This window comes from Baudoinia panamericana (genome assembly GCF_000338955.1).
Source record: "Baudoinia panamericana UAMH 10762 unplaced genomic scaffold BAUCOscaffold_10, whole genome shotgun sequence".
Classification (NCBI taxonomy): Eukaryota; Fungi; Ascomycota; class Dothideomycetes; order Mycosphaerellales; family Teratosphaeriaceae; genus Baudoinia; species Baudoinia panamericana.
The window spans coordinates 281,331-294,857 of record NW_006911266.1 but is presented as its reverse complement, the minus strand read 5'-3'; the positions used below and the strand labels follow the sequence as shown (position 1 = coordinate 294,857).

At 54.6% G+C, this 13,527-nt stretch overlaps 6 protein-coding genes across 6 annotated transcripts; 1 reads left to right on the top strand and 5 right to left on the bottom strand.

Annotated features, from left to right (window-relative positions):
• Window positions 1-109: 109 nt before the first annotated feature.
• Window positions 110-1,075, bottom strand: BAUCODRAFT_59158 (uncharacterized protein; the record flags this gene model as incomplete). The annotated part of the gene is made up of 2 exons (XM_007680557.1): window positions 110-586; window positions 638-1,075. Coding segments are annotated over 2 exons (915 nt in total), but the record flags the coding sequence as incomplete, so codon positions are not given.
• A 398-nt stretch (window positions 1,076-1,473) lies between these two features.
• Window positions 1,474-3,945, bottom strand: BAUCODRAFT_150083 (uncharacterized protein; the record flags this gene model as incomplete). Its single annotated transcript, XM_007680698.1, has 1 exon — window positions 1,474-3,945. One exon carries the CDS (start codon window positions 3,943-3,945, stop codon window positions 1,474-1,476), a length of 2,472 nt encoding a protein of 823 aa, XP_007678888.1.
• A 214-nt stretch (window positions 3,946-4,159) lies between these two features.
• Window positions 4,160-5,047, bottom strand: BAUCODRAFT_567416 (uncharacterized protein; the record flags this gene model as incomplete). The annotated part of the gene is made up of 1 exon (XM_007680697.1): window positions 4,160-5,047. The coding sequence occupies exon 1, from the start codon at window positions 4,979-4,981 to the stop codon at window positions 4,160-4,162; it is 822 nt and encodes a 273-aa protein (XP_007678887.1). The 5' UTR covers window positions 4,982-5,047.
• A 750-nt stretch (window positions 5,048-5,797) lies between these two features.
• On the bottom strand, window positions 5,798-7,283 carry BAUCODRAFT_212138 (uncharacterized protein). Its single transcript, XM_007680696.1, has one exon. The coding sequence runs from the start codon at window positions 6,894-6,896 to the stop codon at window positions 6,057-6,059; it is 840 nt and encodes a 279-aa protein (XP_007678886.1). The 5' UTR covers window positions 6,897-7,283; the 3' UTR covers window positions 5,798-6,056.
• A 1,428-nt stretch (window positions 7,284-8,711) lies between these two features.
• BAUCODRAFT_211979 (uncharacterized protein) lies at window positions 8,712-11,549 on the bottom strand. The gene has a single exon (XM_007680695.1). It carries the CDS (start codon window positions 11,417-11,419, stop codon window positions 8,936-8,938), a length of 2,484 nt encoding a protein of 827 aa, XP_007678885.1. The 5' UTR covers window positions 11,420-11,549; the 3' UTR covers window positions 8,712-8,935.
• Window positions 11,550-11,902: 353 nt separating this feature from the next.
• Window positions 11,903-13,266, top strand: BAUCODRAFT_150079 (glycosyltransferase family 15 protein; the record flags this gene model as incomplete). Its single annotated transcript, XM_007680694.1, has 2 exons — window positions 11,903-12,059; window positions 12,125-13,266. The coding sequence occupies 2 exons, from the start codon at window positions 11,903-11,905 to the stop codon at window positions 13,264-13,266; spliced, it is 1,299 nt and encodes a 432-aa protein (XP_007678884.1).
• Between the last annotated feature and the right edge of the window lie 261 nt (window positions 13,267-13,527).

The following is a 13,527-nucleotide window of genomic DNA, read 5'->3' as shown; positions in this document are numbered from 1 at the left end:
GTAGTCGTTTTGCAGTGTTCATGATCGCTCTCACGACCCACTCACACTTCACTCTCTATGTCAAAGATAGAGTCATTCTGTCATACTGACTACTGCTTCAGGTGGCACCGTCCAGCTCTTCAAGCGTGGGGATGGCACTCATGGCGCCTTTCTTCTCAACCGTCCTCGAGGCAGCAAGAGTTGCGAATCGCAGCGCTTGTCTGTGGTCGAACTGCGCTCCAATCTGCTTCCCTAGCTGCACAGCATAGCCGCCGACAAAAGTATCACCCGCCGCGGTGGTATCGACAACCTTCACTTTACGTGCCGGCAGTCTAGCCTCGGTGCCGGAAGCAGTGGCAAACGCTAAGCCGTCTCCGCCGAGTGTGATGATGACGGCGTCCTTGACGCCTTTTGCAAGGAACGAGCGAGCTAGCTGTTCTGGAGACTTTCCGGCAGCTTCCTTTCCGGCGACGATGACAGACTCAGTTTCGTTTAGAACCAGTGTATCGATGTCTGAGAAGATGTGGTTGGGTAACGGGACCGCCGGTGCTGGGTTGAGAAGTACATGTTTACCACTTGCGCTGGCCTTCTTGATGTTGTGTAGAACCTAGACATTGTTAAGCGCTCTGCTTTGTAGCTCTTGAGCAGGTGGACAAACCACGTTAAGGGGAATCTCAAGCTGCATGATAACAATGTCCGCTTCACTAGGAACAAGATCCCACTCCGCACTAGGATCGTGCGAGAAAGCATAGTTCGCATTGGTAGCCAGCAAGATACGGTTCTCGCCAGTATCTTCCTCGACAATAATGTTGGCGATACCAGTCTTCTCCCCTTCAAGCATGCGGATCTTGCTCGCGTCAATGCCTTCTTCCTTCAAGGCGGCGAAGTAGTCCGCCCCAAAGCTGTCATCACCGACGTTCCCAACCATAGACACCTTGACATTCTTATCTGCAAGTCGAGAGCAAGCGACCGCTTGGTTCGCACCTTTGCCTCCGAAACCTGTTTCAAAACTACTTGCGGTAAGCGTCTCGCCTGGAGCTGGTAGGCGAGGAGTGCGAGTTACGAAGTCAACATTGAGTGAGCCTACGACTGCAATTTGACGGACAGCCATCTCTGCAATCCACGCGCTGTAGATCTACATCATTGAGTAGGACGTTTGAGCCGCCCAGAGGTTGTTGGCGGCGTGGGAACTTCGGGTGGACTTTGTTGGCTGGTTGAATGGTGGGCCTCCACCTTTACAGCCTCGGTGACAAAGGATGTGGGACAGCGTTCCGGTCACTGTCGCTCTTCTATTATAGCGTTTCTGCGTCTGTAAGACATATCGCTGTGCTTCTGGTACGACGTGAGACTTTCGTAATCCATTCAATATGAACTGCCGAGCAACATGTGTAGAGAATCGCCGCTACGGCGTGCCTTGTGCGGACGTGACTGTGAACGCGTGAAACCCTCAAACATCTTTCTTGCACGATTGACTCTTTGCTGAGCTAGTAGTCATCACCATTCGCCATGGTCCATCCCCGCTCGACCCAGATCAAAGACCCTTCCACCTCCGTGCGACACCGAACGCTGATCAGGTCTTAATGCATCTTCCGCTCGGCCCTGCTTGTAGTTCTTTGCCCGAGCGCTCCACGACTCTCTAACCGTATCTGGCGCAGGTCCACGAACAGGACTTGCTGATGAGCCTGGAGACGCAGGGCGCTGATGGAAGTGAAAGCCTGAGTGCGCAATGTCCCATGGCATCCGGAGGGAAACAGCGCCAGAAGCTGCTGCGCCATCTGCAGTCTTGATGATCCGGTCCGGCACAGCTTGTCCGCCAACGATGTTCTCCAAATACTTGCGGTAGACATCTTCGCCTGATTGCGCTGCGCCATCGGGTTGATCAGATGTCCCGTCGAGGGCAAGCCCGGGAAGTGCATCCCATCCCTGCTCCATAACTGGCTTCTGCGAAGCCGGGGACCAGTGGACGTGCGGGCTAGGCGACTTCTGCTGGCGGTGCGAGGTATTCGACCCTAAGTGCTGGCTGGCGTGTAAGCTGCTGCGATGCACGCTATGCTGCGATTGTGGACCTCTCTGGCTTCCATTTGCGCTTTCTACAGAAGCCTTGTAGTAGTTGTGACTGACCGCCGGGTTTGCGGTTTTCTGGCGGTTCCCACAGAAGCTTCCAGCCGTGCTACCGCTCGCCTTCACACCACCGGCTCTGCTGTCCCTGGCACTTCGTGCAATACTGGCTGCTACGTTCGCCGCTTTCTGACTGACGACACTGTCAGTCTTAGACCAGTTGCAATTTCCGGCCTCCTGCGCAACGATTGCTTCCCTTTTACGCACACTCTGTTGTAACGACTTCCACTCGTCGTAGCTGAGCTCCCGATTGTGGATCGGCTGCCCGAACGGTAGACTAATGTGTGACTGCACCGAAACAGGGCTTAGCGGATGAGGTGAGATCCACCCATGTCCTGCAAAGACAGTCTGTGAGCGTTGCTCGGAGCGCGCATCATTGGCTCGCACGCCAACGAATTCATTGTTGTCGTTGAAAGGGTGGTGTTGTACAGAAGGTTGTACGGGTGAGTGCGGCTTCGGTCGGCCGTTGTTACTACAAGGAGATTGATGAATTTCGCTGGCATGTCTAGCAACGAAGTCGTTGTTCCAGTCAAGAGAGTGCCCTGGCACAGCAGATTGTGCAGGCGACCAACGCTGCGATCGACTTTCACCGCCGTGAGATGAGTGATGAGGCGCCGGTACTGCCGAAGCGGGCCCACTCCAGCCGTCACCAGCAGCTGCAAAGCCGCGATCAGATGGTGTCCTGGAAGGCGCGTCTAAGTGCTGAGGCTGAGGCTGCGCCCAGCCGTTAACAACTTGCGTGTTGCCGCCATCAGATCGTGTTCTGGGATACTGTTGCGCCCAGCCTGTGCTCACCGCGTTGGAAGCTGCACGAGATAAGTGGCTCGCTCGGTCGCTGTTCTGGCTAATTGCCCGAACGGCCTCTTGCAAGCTTCTTACAGAAACAAGCTTGCTGGAAGCTACCGACGCCAACCCCACAGGAGTAGGTGCCTTGAGAGCATGTTGAGAAGAACTATCGAAGGAATGGAGAGATGGCGGATTGACTGCGCTGTCGGGTGCCGATGGAAGGGCGCCGCTCATGACGGCGGTTAAAGCCCTAGCTTCCCCGCCGGCGTTGGTTTTCTGGGTCTCTGGCTTGCGTTCGCCTTCAGTCGGCTTGGCCTTTTCAACCATGATCTGGTTCTTCGCTGCTTCGTCAGGTACTTTCGGCGCTTTCTCCGGCTTCGCTGGGGAACAGGCAGGCCTTGGTGACTGGCCTGGGATCTTAGACAAGCCTGTTAGGCTCACGAAGGCCTCCCGGCCGTCTTTGGCTGTGATACGAACAAGTCGTAGGGCGGCTTTTCCAGGCACTGATAACGCAGACGGTGGTCTCGCATGCATTGTTGCTACAGGAGCTGCAGGAGCGGCCGGCTGGGGTTTTGCAGGGTGCGGTAACTTGACTTCTTGTTGCTGGATCTTCCCAACCTTCGCTCGCTGCAGAAGTGCACTCTTTGGTAGATAGAAGCCTTTCTTTCCCGTCTCCTTCTTGGGCTCCACCATACCGTATCCGACACGTAGAATACCACCGTTACGCGCTGCTTCCGCTTCGACCACAGCTTGGGCCTGCGTCCGAGCCGCGTCGGCCGCCTTCTTCTGCTCGACCACGCTCCTGCCAAGCTTCTCCAGCAAATGATGGTCCAGCGGTTTGACACCACGGGTGGAGACAGCAGGACCGCCTACCGCACTTACAGCGCCCCATACTGTGGGGCAGCGGTCATCAATGGCACTGCCAGGCTCAGAGCGAACTGTCCAGTGACCTGATCGTGGACCGTGGTACGTCGAGTCCCCCGCTCCATCAGTATCAGTTACCGGACAGAAATTGGGAGAGAAGGAGTCGTCAATCGCTGAAAGCTCACTGTATGTCGGCATTGCTGGACCAGTGGCAGAGTCGGAGCGAATCACTCTCCGGGTGGTCTGATGAGGGTGTGTGAAGCTTTTCACGCAAGTGTGAAGTGAGGTTGACAAAACCATGTGCTTGATCACGTGCGAACTTCAGCGAGCTGAGAAAAGTGTGCCGCCACTCTGAACAGGCACACAAGGCCAGATGCACCCAACATACTCTTGCTCAGCGACAGCTCCTCCACTACAGCTTCGCCTTCAGCTGCTGCTTCTCTTTCTCCCACTCCCGCTTTACCCACCACATCCGCACATAGCTCCACGTTGCGCTGACGGCTGCTAATGGCGGACAAAGCAGGAGCAAGAGAGCCCACCACTTGGGGTGATGCTTTTGTACAACCGTCATGACCCTGTCCACCTCACGCTTCAAGTCTTCCTTGTCTCCGTCGTTCCAAACAACCACGCCCGCACTTTCTCCGCGCCGCAAACATCGCTGCGCCTTGTCTCGTACATCCCACTGTGCAGCAACCCTGTTGTTCGCATCTTCTTCCGTCAGATGTGCGTCGCGTGCTCGCAGTCGCTGCATCTGTATCACTGCATCAGAGACAGCCACGACGAGAATCGTTCCGCACAGAGGCTCCCAGCCCGATTCGAACAGTAACGGCACGTCAAGCACAACCGCCCAGTTTCCGCGTAAGTAAGCCATTACCATCTGGCGGTACATCTCCTTCCTGACAGCCGGGTGGACAATCTTGTTCAAAGCCTTCCGATCAGTCTCCTTGCCTTCGCCAAAGACTCTCCGACCAAGTGCAGGCCGGTTGAGCGGTCTGCCTTTGCCATTGTGCCCATGCTCCCCGCCGCTTTCTGGGCTTGGTGGAAGCAGCAAGTCTGGTGTCGTCGGACCGAAGTGAGCAACTATCTGTTGGTAACCTGCCGTTCCCGGCTCTACAACTTGTCTAGCGATTTTGTCCGCATCTACTACGGGCAGATTGTACGGCGGCGCTGCTAGCAAGCTGGAGACTGTTGACTTGCCAGTCGCAATGCTGCCCGTCAGACCAAGAAGCAGCATTATGCTTATCTGTTAAGATAATATAGGTTTAGTCTGTCAAAAGCTATTGTGTATTTTGAGAGGGTGACATGGAAGCTCTGGACCTCGGCTGTTTCGAGCTAGCTCCAGGCGTCCACTTGCTGAGGCAAGGAGAGCTGTGTTATTCTTGATACCTTCGCCGGTACGCACCGCGAGCATATGAACACCAACTCCTACACTTGGAGCGTTAGAGCTTCGGAGGTTCTGCAACAAGAGTGAGGAGCTGACCCTATGGTCCCGCAGGCACACATCGCTGTGACAGCCCGACCTTCGTGCCCTCCATGAATCCCTGATAGTATCTCTAAATACTGGGCAACCTTCGCGACCGCTAACCGCGAGTTTGACAAGGCGGGCATGGAGCAAGTAGGCTTGGGACAGTTGACGCAGCACAGGTGTGATGCCTTCCAGAGCAAAGGCAACCCTGGCTTACTGCTTTCCCTTGTTACCTGCGTAAAGCTGGTAATGAGCAGGGCCTGGGCTTGCTTTCTCCCTGTAGACTTAGCGCTCTCGAAATGGCATTTGACTACAAGTTTTGCCATGCCGTTTCCAGCACCGAACCTTCATACGGTACCTAGGATCGGTGCTTGAATGAAGCAGTAAGAAGTTTTACTCAACATCAATGCGATGGCCACCTTTGTCTCTAGCCTCTTACGCGTCGAACGTGTCCGTCCAGGCCAACTCCAGAGCAGCCTTCCTAAATCGTGGTGCTTTCCGTAGATGGCATACTCTAAGTGCAGCATGGGCTCTGTTCTTGTTTCATGCCAGAGAGCTATTGACTGCTCTACTTGGCACAGCTTCCTGCCATCTCAGCCTGGAAAACGGTCGCTAGGTCGTGCAGTGCTGCCCCTGTCGATCAGCTCTATGAAGCATGTACACCCGTAGAATGGGGAGGGTAGAGCAGGGTAAGCCTCGCGCACGCTTTCTTCGCAGCAATCCGAGAGCGAGTCTCGCGGATTTGCAGGCTGAATAGAAGCCGAGAAGCACGCAAAGACTTCTGCACAATACGTTGACGGGCTGCCTCGCGACAGGAGTACAGCGTACGAGTTACTTGCCTCCATCACTTCTTCCTCGCCACAGCGAGAGGTGCCGTCTCATACATTTTCGTCGCATCAGGCCACACTTCATCGAATGCCTTCTCGAACTCTGGCCGGAATTTTCGCATCTGCTCGTCGTCAAGTTCTTTCGACATGAGCTCGGCGATTGGGTTGACATGCTCCTTGTCGAAGAAGAAATCCATAGCTGCCTGCTTGTTCGGCCAGTTGAAGTAGGCTTTCTGCTCCTTCACATCCAAAACCTCCCACCCGGCATCCTGCAGCAGCTTCCTGAGAGCTTCTGCAGAGCCTGTACTGGGGTCTACCATTCGAGGGGCAGTGTAATCCGGCTTGTCCAGTGCACGCCGAACTGCCCTCTGAACAGCTTCAGGCCAACAGTGACCCACCCAGGACCCAATACCTAGAACGCCACCGGACCGGGTGACGCGGTACATCTCGCTGGCGACCTTCTGTGGATCAGGGGCGCTGCCGATCATGGCAAGGCAAAACGTATGGGTGAAGCTCTCATCCGCCAGACCCTGCAGATTGGTGGCATCTTCGACCTGCAAGGTCACGTTCTTCATGCCCTCCTTTTCCACGACTTTTCGCGCCTGACGTATCATTCCTGATGAAACGTCCGCAGCAACTATTGGTAGGTCTGGGTAGAGCTTAGCAAGAGTCCGGGCGACAAGTCCTGTGCCACAGCCATTATCGAACGCTTTTGAGCCTTTGGTTTCGAGAGGGTTGACGCTGCTGGCCCAGGAGACCAAATCACGAGCAAGAGGCTCCGTGAGATTGACGCCAATGGTGGCCTCATAGTATTCTGCATTCTTGTCCCAACCATCTGCCGTTGTGCCTGTAGCCATTATGGAGCACAGGTGACTGTCGTAGTGGCTCACCTACGAGATAAACTAGAAGGAAACACTGGGCAGGTGTTCGGGGCCATATACTTACTCCAGATTTACATCACTTTACCTTCACAAAGGTCATCACGCATCGCGCATCTACACCTGATCGGCATTGAGCTGCTGTGGAGCTACCATTTGCGTTACCCACATCAGGCAGAGCCGCTAGAGCTCCAACATGCTTTACAATGGTTGCGAGGCGGCGTTGAGTCTATTGCGCAATGCATGATCTTGAGCAGCTTTGAGTGGTACTAAAGGACCAAGTCGTAGATGCATATCGAACGCCAGTAGAGTGATGTGATTCTTGCCCCACAACCACCAAGCCTTTCTGCGTCATCATTCAGCACTGCCTCTGGAGCGTCACGTGAGAGGCCGTTCTGTTCGAAACGACCGAGGGACGGATGGTATGGCTGCTTACTGGAACCTTTTTCTCGAATCCATGACCGTCAAGCGGTACGAGCCACGAACTACACACCGGATTCGGAATGCCTAGTAGCGGTGTCGCAGTACATTTCCGTGCGTGAACGTCCAAAGGTTTCCACTACGTTGGAGTTCATCTACCAAATCTACATCGACCGACTGTAGCTCAATCTGACACTTGGGACTGATCGCCTCAAGCTGGCATGCAGGGTACTGCAAAGGTTGCTCCACGTTACCTTGAAGACAGTCTGTGTCGTACAGTCCACGTGCTTGAGTATACAGTCTCAACAGCCCTGAGTAGTCCAGACCTACCACATGCACAAGCTCGAGACTGCGACGACGCTTCTGGATGAATCTCGCAATGCTGGTGACACGGCATCGAGCGTCAACGAGCATCAACTTTCTCAAGTTCGGCAGGTGGAGGTTCTTCGATGGGCTGTCGATATACTCCGGCGCACTGTTATTAGGGTGTCAAGGATCCTCAGCAATGTGCCGAAGATGGAGGACCTTCAATGTATCAGTGATATGGAAAAGATTATGCGAGAGCTGCTTGGCCGTCCCGCATTCCCACCAGTCACATGTGTAACCGCAGCAACCTTCATACCGTCTCCAGCGCTCGTGGAGTGGAATCAGACGTACCGCAGCGCTCTATGACTGCATGAGATCCGGTCATGTGCGGGAGCCGTGTCTTCTCAGCCCTCTCATACCCCCTGAGTGGCGGAGGCTGGAGCGAATAGCGCCTTTGATTCAGTGTATTGAAGATTGACTCTCGCCCTGAGCCACACTCCGTTTCAGGATGGTTCGGCTTGATAAAAGGCGAGCAAACACTAGCTGTCTCTCCAAAGCGCTTCGACTAAGGAACGGTACTGAGACCCAGTTATCGCGATGGGCCTCATTATGCCGCGTATAGCTCTCAGCACGGACATGACCACCCTTCTGCCGAATGGGTACCAGCGCTCGCGTGAGCAGATGTGCCCATTCACGCGTCCTCCATGTGTGCCACTGCCGGGCGTAGTATTGCTCCCTCTCGCTCCGAGCCCTCCCGTGCAAAAACCGTCCACATCTCCGTCTTCGTTTTCATATGTGTTAGACACCATGTCCGCGTAGATGCTCGGTTCTGGAGGTTGATGCATGGTCAGGTATACAGTCCCTGGATGCTTGCCAAAGACCGGATGCTTGACAATCGTTCCCAAGGTTGTCAGACTTGGAGGGTAGGGGAGTAGCACCGTCTTTGGCACGAAAGCCGCTTCACGTAGCTGTTGAACGGTCCGATGTGAATATCATGGCAGGTTTCTCGAAGCGCGCCGTGTTCGTTCGCGCATAGCGTCTAGGCTATGTATTCGAGTAATTTCAATCGGCAGCCGAGAGATGTGTCCGTGCGGGTTCGATGCTGCCCGAGCCCATCATGATATCGTGTTAAGTTGAATAAGGATGTGGGCTTCTTGTCCTCGTGCTGGCCCTGGCGACTTGCTCAAGCACAGAGAGGGCGAAGCATCCTAATGGAGGCACATGTCCTAGACATGCTGTACGACCGTGACGTGTCTTTCATTGTTTGCTCTGTTAGAAGGCCCTTACCAATCTCAGCCGACTCGCCAATGCAGCCTCTCAGCAAGCATATCCAGCGCACTCTCCCCATCAACGCGGCTCAAGCTTCGCAATCCAGCCACCAGGAAAGCTAGCGACTTCTCGAACTCGCCTTCCATAGCTTTAGCGCCCTGTACCAAGCCCGCGTGTCGCCACGATGCTGCGAAGCACTCACAGAGCTCCAGAACCTCCGTGACAGCGTCTCGAAGCGGGGCCATAGACGTAGCGAGGAGCAAACACTTTCCCAAGCGCCGCTCGTATGCCGTCCACAAAGCTGCCATGGCATCAATGTTCTCTGCTGAATGGAGCTGAGCGGTCATCGCGGTATGTAAAGTAGAAGCTGTGCAGGTTATGTGCGAGTCCAAATTCTTGAGGAAGCAGAGAAAGCGAGCACGCAGTTTGAGCGTAGCGTGCTGCATGGCCGTGAAGTTTCGCACTTTCCGCAGGTCAAAAAACTGCTGGGACAGCAAGTGGATGGCATAGCGGACTCGTAAAAGAAGTGTGAAGGCCGCGGAGTGCGAAGGTAAAGAAGCAGAGCGTGTCACGTTCTGAACCGGCCATGGTAGTGCGTGAGTGAGTTCTAGGTCTTGAAGGAGGCTGACGACTGATGCTGTCATCGCTCGCTCGCTGCGGTTCCCAAGGCTGACGGCGAGACAGCCAGCTTCCACCGCAGAGGTGCTGCTAAGCGTGCTCTGCGCAATTTCAGTCAACATTGAGCGATTACACCACGCTTTAGGATGCCGGTGTATGCGGTCAAAGAGCGTTTCTGCGAAGGCTTGCATGACTGAGCCGTCTTGGCCAAAGTATATGCTGTCTATCATATGCATGATCTTCAGCAGCCCGCCGTCTTCGAGGAGCGTGGCAGTCAGATCGACGCTGTTGCCTTGATCCACCGTTATTAGGTAGGTACGTATCTCGCTGTGAAGGAGCTCAGAGAATGGTTGCAGCGGGTTGTCCTCTAAGATCTGGCAAACCCGTTCATGGTCCAGCTCGGGAGCGGCAGTGGGTATGATCTCATCTTGCGCAACTCTGTTGGCAAGAACCAAGGCTTTGTGGAAGGCCTTCGATTTGCCCTTCTCAAAGACCTGCGCGGCGAACGGCTGCATCAAAGCCGGGCCAGACAGAGACCCGTCATTCTCCTCCTCAATGCTGTAGCGTTTATGCCAAAGCTCATGCAGCTCACATTCGGGCCGAGCATCTTGAACGAAGAATGAGTCATTGTCCGAAGACGACAGAGTGCCCGTTTGAAGCCATACAGCAAGGGGCTTGATATATGTGCGGAGTCCGGCAAACAGCACAGCTCCTATGACCGTACACAGTCGCTCGTCTCCTGCCATATGAGCTTCGCAGCATCCGATATAGAGCGAATCCAGTATTGCAAAAGGATTGCTGTCACGACATTGACGCTCGTACGCCGCCAGTATAATGTTTGATAATCGAGAAATAGGTTGGACCAGCGGTTCGATCTCCGTGCGGAGTCCTATCAAGCTCACAACCTTGAAGTTTGCGGCCGGTTGAGTCAAGGTACTCTCGATGGATGCCAATCGCAAGTCCATGTGGTTGAGATGTTGTCGAACGCAGCTTTGCATCGACTGGATGAACACGTACTGTTCCGCTTGCCTGCACCACTTACGTAGGGCTAAGAGGCTGGTGCCGATACTAGCAAGTTCGTCGAGCGCGTCTCGCACCGTTATTTTCTCGGCAGTCGCTAGTCGAAGGTCCGCATTGGCGAACATTACATTGTCACTCAGACTGAAGCAGTACGTTGGTAGACCGTGCAACATGGCCAGGGTCTCTCGAAGAACGGTCAACTCCGTAACGGCTTTCACCGTCCGGGAGGCTTGCTTTAGTTCTGCAACTGTGCCAAGTGCCCTGGCAGCTGCGTGGATGCCGCCTAACAGTGAATGATCGGGCTGGATCACATGAAGACGCGCAAGGGCCGCAAAGTCCTCCTCGTCTAGGGAATTGGCTTGCGTGGAGTTGGTAGGCTCAGACTCAAGCTCGTCATCGACAGTGGCATCGTCGCCGCTTGAATGGTAGCCGCGTTCGACGTCCTCCCAGATGGCTGGATCGGTAGGAGGGTCCTCGCTCAAGATCTGCTCCCACGTAAGCGTCGCTGGCGGGATTGGAATCTCGACAGCATTGAAACTCTCGAGTGTCGACTTCTCCGCTGGCCGGTCCGAGAGCTCTAGTAGTAGTGCTAAGTATTCTGGTAGCAGCTTCTTGTCTGAAGGCAGCTCGTCAAGGCGCGACTGCAGGGCTTGGGCCAGGTCTTCGCGGTTGAGAATGCTGAACTTCTCGACAAGACCAGCGAGACGGTCCTTGATATCGAACTGATTAGTTCGTGCATAGCTGTGGTCTTTGACGCCTTGCACGGTGTCTTTATATATTCTGTCGAACTTGTTGTTCTGCTTTCCAATGCCGGTTATGTTCGTGACAAGGCGAGCGGCGAGCTCGCCAATTGCTACATGGTGTGCCATGCACCATGTTGATTACAACAGGAGGGCCGGCGAAGCAGCTTGCGTACATCGGTACAGGGAGGCATACATGTGTCTTGGAAAGAACACGTCAAGAACAGCGCGCCTCGAAACCACACCATCGTGCTTGCCGTGACGGGCAAGCTTCGGATGGAACGTGCCGAAAACAAGGTTCGGGTGAAGCGTTCCGGCCGCCGGGTACGATGCTAGACGGTGCGTAACCGCGGCGCGAGCGTTTGACGAAGACTCGAATGCTCGGTGTCTAATGTTTTGGCGACGAATTTGGAACGTATCGCTTCCTTGTCGACGAGCTGTCCTGACACAGTGTAGTTCTCGTACTTCACTGCTCCGGCGCAAGCAGATGGTTCAAAAGGCACTTTTGTGGAAAGCATCTGCCGACGCCGTTCGCTTCAGCGATCCACGCGACAGCCAAGGAAACCACAGGGCACAGCGAACGCCGTTGACCCTTTGAAAATGAAGACCACGATGCCCAAGCCCATCCGCCTTCTAGGGGCCGCATGCATGGTCTTATTCCTGTTCCTTGTGGTACAGATCATGCGAAGTCCTCGCAACTGGAAGCTTCCGAGCAAGCAACCCAGCAGCCAGCTTGACCAGGACATGTCCCGAGATCCGAATCTAGACGGTATGGAGGATCCTATTCAACATCTTGCAGGAGATCAAAGCAGCTAACCCTCTAATAACGGACAGAGACCGGCGAACCCCCGGAACCTTTACACCGAGTGAATGGTAACAACTACGCCCCCGACAACCCCAACAGCAACCGCATCAACGCCACCATTCTCTCCCTCGTGCGCAACAGCGAGCTACCCCAGCTCCTCCAGTCAATGCAAGACTTGGAACGAACATGGAACCACAAGTTCAATTACCCCTGGACCTTCCTCAACGACGAACCCTTCACAGAGGAATTCAAACGCGCCACCTCCGCCAATACCAACGCGCTGGTCCGCTACCTCACCATCCCGCCCGAACACTGGGCCATCCCCTCCTGGATCGACCTAGATCTCATATCCGAATCCGCCAAAATGCTCGAAGAACACGAAGTACAATACGCGCACATGCAATCCTACCACCAAATGTGTCGCTGGAACTCGGGCCTCTTCTTTAAACACCCCGAGCTGCAGGATATTGACTACTACTGGCGCGTGGAACCGAACGTGCACTTCTTCTGCGACGTCGACTACGACGTCTTCCGCTACATGGAAGACCACAACAAGACCTACGGCTTCACCATCACCCTGTACGATTCGCCCTGGACAGTACAAACACTGTGGACCGAGACCATGAACTTCCTGGGTCAAGGCAACAGCCACCTCCTCGCGCAGAACAACGCCATGGACTGGCTTACAGACAAGGATCGCAGACCGGAGCACAACTTCATCGCCAATGGCTACAGCACCTGCCACTTCTGGTCCAACTTCGAGATCGCATCCATGAAACTCTGGCGCTCACCGGCATACGAAGCATACTTCGAGCACCTAGACCGAGCGGGTGGGTTCTTCTACGAGCGCTGGGGTGATGCACCGGTGCATAGTATCGGCGTGGGGTTGTTTGAGGATAAGAGCAGAGTACATTGGTTCAAGGATATTGGATACCAGCATATTCCCTTCTTCAACTGTCCGAATAGCCCGAAATGCAGCGGGTGTTTGACGGGAAGGTTGACGGATGGCGAGGCGTGGTTGAGTAAGGAGGATTGTAGACCGAATTGGTTCAAGTATACTGGGAATGAATGGGCGCAGGACAGCACGGCGGCAGCAGCAGCAAGCAGCAGTAGCGGCAGCAGAACCGATGTACTGGCCGCAGCGACGAACATACCAGCGGTGGCAAGCTAGAGTGTTCACATCACTTTGAGTCTATTAAGCGAGGCGTCTGGCGCTGGGAGTGGTTGGGCATTGAATGTGCGCGAATGGAGATTGAGTGATTGAGTATTCATGTACAACAATGTACACAAGAAGATTACATACTAGAGCATATGGCTCACAACCGTGACACCACGCTAATAGGCTTGCTTGAGGTCCACCAACGCCTCGCTAACATCATCCTTCATAGTACAGCAGAGACGAAGGCTTTCGCAGTGCCTTTCTCTGTCGAAC